This window comes from Genypterus blacodes, unplaced genomic scaffold (genome assembly GCF_046128005.1).
Source record: "Genypterus blacodes isolate CSIRO-AG114 ecotype Tasmania unplaced genomic scaffold, CSIRO-AGI_Gbla_v1 ptg000254l_1, whole genome shotgun sequence".
Classification (NCBI taxonomy): Eukaryota; Metazoa; Chordata; class Actinopteri; order Ophidiiformes; family Ophidiidae; genus Genypterus; species Genypterus blacodes.
In genome coordinates, this window is record NW_027467048.1 from 27571 (window position 1) to 32981 (window position 5411).

Consider the following 5411-nt stretch of genomic DNA (forward strand, 5'->3'; position numbering starts at 1 on the left):
TTAAATGAACCCCCCAAAGTTTAAAATGTAAGGGGGGAAATGGAAGAAAGGTCAGCAGACACAATAAATGACAAAGCAGATATTTACAAAGTAAAGGAAATCACTTTGTGAAAGGTCAAACGACGGAAAACCTGATGAGATCGATCAAAATGAACCAGGGCTACAAGATACTTAAGGATAAGCAATAATAACATTAGCGTCCACGCCGCTCATAAAAGAGATTTAAAACGTGTCGCTCACAGGTCGACCGTCTGAACTTTATGATGCACGGGAAATCTGACAAGGAAGTGAGAAGTGAATGAGTTGTATTATCCTTGTATTGAAACTGGGCATTGATAGGTATTGGCTTTCCAAACACTGACTGGACCCTGAACAGGACTGGACCCTGAACCGGGAACAGAAAATAAATATTGTTATTGGTAATAATAATTACCTTATCACCACAGAAGACAGAAACAAAGTCTTCCATCATAAACAGCTGATAAGTGGAGCATAAATACGCTCTGCTGTGGTCCACAGATCAAAACCAACATTCCTCATTCCTGACCAGCAGCTCTTCTCCTGCGTTTCCCTTTGAGTCCAGGTATGTAGCTGACTTGAGCTTGTGTCTACTATGTTGTTTTACGTTGTGTGATGAAAGTGACAGAACGCTGTACGTGGATGTGCTGTGGCTCACTTTTGGTCAGTGTTTTATTTTGTAATGCTGTGTTTTATTATAAAGGTTGCTTTTTTAACTGAAAACGTTTCCTGTTGCTGTTTGGATTGATTGATAAGTTCTGAGCCTCACATGCTGAAGTGTCCTTGGACTTGATTGATTATTTTTACCTCCTCTGTCTCCGTTCATGGAGAGAGGGGCACTGAGTTTGAGAACCTTTTGTAAGACCAATTTTCCATTCATATCAGCTTGAGCAGTGTTTTCAGGGCACAGGGTCAGGAGGTGTGTGTTGCTGATTCGGCTCAGCTCAGTCCACTACCTACCTCTCTCTTTGGAGTACATTTCAAAACTCCTGCAGGCCTTCCTCTTTTTGCTGTAGTTGTCTTCTGCATAAATTCACTTTTAATGTTTTTCTGCAAGCTCAGCAAGCAGAAGTCATGCATTATACCACCCATGGGGTCAGCGAACGTTTAACAACGCCTTTTACTCCTTAATGTTCCAAAGTTTTCCTCACTAATCGTCTTTGTTTGGCTTACTAAAGGTACTTTCATATGTCTGCATCTGTGGGTTTTGTCTACAAATGCTGTGCTTACTTAGGACGGACACACACACGCACACACACACACACACACACACACACACACACACACACACACACACGCACACACACGCACACACACGCACACACACACGCACACACACAATGAAAAAAGGGTGAAAAGATTGAAAACATTCTTCCATACACAATAGTTGATGTTATTTGGATGTCTTCAAATGTCGGTGTCACAAAGACAATTCTGTTCAATCAGCATTCAGGATGAGGAAGCATTTATGAAATATTTGGCACTGATGTTGAAATGTAAGCTTGGTCCTTGCCAAGTATGATCTGGTTTCTGACTGGTTAAATAAATCTAATGAAATGCTGAGGTGGTTAAAAAGAAAGTGTGTAAGTGCATAAATAGAGCAGAGAAGATACCACAGACAAGAAGCTGACTTCATAAAGTGTCGAGGACTCATCTTTGGACTTCTGGAAGGGGGCGTTTGCTTTGTCCGGACTGCCAGGTAAGAAAGGCCTGAAATACAAGGAGGACAATTGACAGCAAATTTTGCAAAATATAAAATGTCAAGAGGGTAGATATGCGTGCAATTCAGTGTCAAACAAATCCAGATTGAAGTCCTGATGGCATTGATTCACCACCATAACCATCACACACCTGTGCGTCCTGTGTCCTCACCAAATGTTCTAGAATATTTTGTGACCTGGAAACACATTTTGTAATACCACAATTGACCTGAGTGATCTTTGTGTAACTTTAGCTATTTGTCATTATCCATTCTTTATAACTACCTGTTGCCTTTTTTTTTTAAATTTTTCTTCTTCTTCTTCTTGTTCTTGGATACATTGCACACAGTAATAATGCTGACATGATAGATAGATAGATAGATTTATTAACGGTTCCCCTGATTGTCTCCACCAGAACAATGAAGGACTATGTGGCGTTGGTTGTGCTGCTCCTCCTCCAGGGGTCGTGCTCGGCTTACACTTACAGTAAGTATGAGTTGGGAAAGTGATGAAGGCTTGATTCAGTACTCAATGCTTGCAGCTACAGAATTTCTAGGATGGAAAGAAAGTGTTACTTGTCAAGCATACAGGCTTTCAAATGTTCATAACATCAGCGTGTTTGATGAAGACGTTTATTTGATCAGCCTCTTCTGATTGAACTATTTCCAATGTTTGAATATTTCACAGAAAACGTGGCCTTGCGTGGGAAAGCAACCCAATCTATCCGGGTCCCCAGTCCTTTCAATGCTGCCTACAATGGCATCGACGGAAACCGGAATCCTGCTGCTGAGGCTGGATCCTGCACACACACCATAGAACAGACCAACCCCTGGTGGAGAGTGGACCTGCTGGACATTTACCGAATCGTCTCCATCTCCATCACCAACAGAGGAGACTGCTGTCCAGAGAGGATGAACGGGGCAGAGATCCACATAGGGAACTCTCCCATCGTCACTGGAGCAGAAAACACTGTGTAAGGAAACGCTTTGATGGCTCTCTCTGAAAAGCTGAAACAGGTTGTCAGGTTTTCTGTTTAAAGTGTAGTTTGAGTTTATCAGTCTCCTTCGGATTTCATGTTTGTTGCAATCACAAAATGTTTCTGCAGTAATTTCCTTCAACATTCTAATCATTAAACTACACCAACAATGAATCTAATTGGTGAAGCAATGTTTACAAAAGCCAAGCCGACTAAACCATTCCAGCACAGAATGATAATCAGCTTCTACTATGGGGACCAAACCCCTTCTGTGTGCGCCCCTGTACCTTTAAGACGAGAGCAGCCTTTACGCCCAGCTGCTCTCTCCTTCACTCTACCCAATATGTCAAATGAACATAAAGAAACACAGAGAAACTCAATCCTAACGTCTGTTGTTTCCCACTCGTTTGCTTTGAACAGGTTTCATGTTCATAGTGAAATGAAACCAAACAAAACAACATCACCATTTCTTCAACTCTGTTTTACTTTGCAATCAACTCTTGATACCCATCACCACTTCCAGGAAAACAACAACCAATCTCTCTCCCTTCCTCTCTCCCTCTCCCTCCCTCTCTCCCCCTCCCTCTCTCTCTATCTCTAGGGTGGGTACAATCACCTCTCTCGGTGCAGGTGCGACTTTCACACTGCCATTTAGGGAACACTTTGAGGGACGTTACGTAAGCGTGATGATACCCGGCTCAGCCAAGATCCTTACACTCTGTGAAGTGGAAGTCTATGGGTATCGTGCCCCAACGGGTGAGAAGTCAACTTTCTAAAGGCACTGATGAAGGAGTACTGAGTGAATAAGCAGGCATTTGACAGAGTGCTATAGGTGGTTAACGTGTTTTCAGTGTTAGAAATTGTGTAAGCTGTTACTAAGAGACTGGTAAATTAGCACTAGTTGCCGTGGCATTTAGGCCGGTAAAATGAGCATTACTGCAGATTATTCAGTCATTTTTCATGCAGATTTTTTCATCTACATTCTTTGTGCAGGAGAGAACCTGTCCGTCCGTGGAAAAGCCTCACAATCATCATTGTATGAAACTGGCATAGCGTACAATGCTGTTGACGGGAATCGTGACCCAGATTGGTCAAAGAGCTCCTGTACTCACACACAAAATGACTTGGGCCCCTGGTGGCGCCTGGACCTGGGTGCAACCTATAAGGTGTTTTCAGTCCAAATCGTCAACAGAGATTCCATTGGAGAACGACTCATGGGAGCAGAGATCCGCATCGGAAATTCACTCGCCAACAACGGCAACGACAACCCCAGGTATGTGACAGACCGTCCCAGATTTGACCAGGATTCAATCAAGCATCGAGTGCTTCCATAAGGAAAAACAACTCTGCGTTGGGGGCGGTGATTCACTTCTGTTCCTTCTTCCAGATGTGCTGTGATTACCAACATCCGTGCAGGTGTTATGCCTGCTTTCCAGTGTGACGGGATGGACGGCCGCTATGTTACCATAGTCATCCCGGGAAGACGGGAGTACCTGACGCTGTGTGAAGTGGAGGTCTACGGCTCGGTCCTGGATTAGACCTCAGAAAGTTCACAGTTGATCGCAATCAGATTTCACGACTGTCGATACTTAGCCAATGCTTCTTCAGACCAATACAGATCAGAATCATAGAAGGAGTTTAAATGTCATTGTTAGTGTGAGAAGCAGCTTAATGATCTGGAGCCCAACATGCACGGGCTCTGTCCACTTTGATTATCGCTCTTGCCACTCATCACTCCAATTATTGATTATTGATTGATCTAGCCCAAAATCTCATTGGACGTCTTGAACAACAAACGGTTCAGGAGAAGATGAGGAGAACCCAGAGTCAGGGAAAACCGAGAGGAATCCTCGAGGTAGATTCCATCAGCCAGGGGTGCAATAGGGTTGATTTGTGCCTAAATGAGGGCATCGTTGAAGTTTTTAAGTGTGTGTAAGTATACTCGTTGGCATCTTAGCATCACACAAAATCTTTCTGCAATAATAATAATGAATGGTAGGGTTTCAGTTGTATGTTAATGATTTGCTGATCGATCTGTGTTCCTAATGCTGTTGTGGTCTTTGCTTATAATAAAGTAATCATTAAAAAATGTTTTCTTAACTGATTTGACACTTCTGGGGTGAAATCCTTCCGTTTGATTTGAGCCATCGTCACTACTGGGAAACTTTACTGAGAAAAGAGTGGCGTTGCTGCAGAGTTTGAACCCGGGACCTTCTGGTTGTCTCGTCAGTAACAGGACTTCATTCAAGGTCAGAGGTTTGTTTTGAATATTGGTAGAGATTATATTTTAATGTTAACTGTTAAATTCAAAGTCTACTACTCTGCCTTGGCAGGGGTATGCACTCTAGTTTGAATAGTTTTAATTTAATGGCACAAAACGAAATGGAGCGCCACCTCTGAGGTAACATTTACATAATAAAGCCTTAAATACTCATTCAAACATCATATTAGCTCACTAATTCTTACTGATTAACCACTAAATCAACAAATGAAAGCCAATTCAGTTGACGTGCTTCACAAAGAGCACGGTGTTCTGGTCAGGACGACCCGGGTCACAGTGAGCCAGACAGCAGATATTAACCCATAATTAAGTTAGCGGTCATGCAGTGAAATATGAAAATGCATTTTAGAATGAAAGAGAATACTCTTCCTGAGTGTAAAATGAAGCTTAATTCTACTTAAAATGTCTTCAACATTGGTTAGGAGAGGTGGAGTAA

General features: G+C 42.5%; 1 protein-coding gene across 1 annotated transcript; it reads left to right on the forward strand.

Annotated features, from left to right (window-relative positions):
- The first annotated feature begins 1571 nt into the window (after positions 1 to 1571).
- Positions 1572 to 4798, forward strand: LOC143016914 (uncharacterized). Its single transcript, XM_076171487.1, has 6 exons — positions 1572 to 1717; positions 2134 to 2204; positions 2406 to 2691; positions 3296 to 3450; positions 3688 to 3967; positions 4082 to 4798. The coding sequence occupies exons 2-6, from the start codon at positions 2138 to 2140 to the stop codon at positions 4230 to 4232; spliced, it is 939 nt and encodes a 312-aa protein (XP_076027602.1). The 5' UTR covers positions 1572 to 1717; positions 2134 to 2137; the 3' UTR covers positions 4233 to 4798.
- Positions 4799 to 5411: the final 613 nt, after the last annotated feature.

What these genes read in the sequence shown, in the direction of transcription:
- LOC143016914 (XM_076171487.1), top strand. Translation starts at nt 2,138, where the DNA reads ATGAAGGACTATGTGGCGTTGGTTGTGCTGCTCCTCCTCCAGGGGTCG. An exon ending in ACTGGAGCAGAAAACACTGT is followed by an intron (nt 2,692 to 3,295) that starts GTAAGGAAACGC and finishes CTCTATCTCTAG; the next exon opens with GGTGGGTACAATCACCTCTC. An exon ending in AACGGCAACGACAACCCCAG is followed by an intron (nt 3,968 to 4,081) that starts GTATGTGACAGA and finishes TCCTTCTTCCAG; the next exon opens with ATGTGCTGTGATTACCAACA.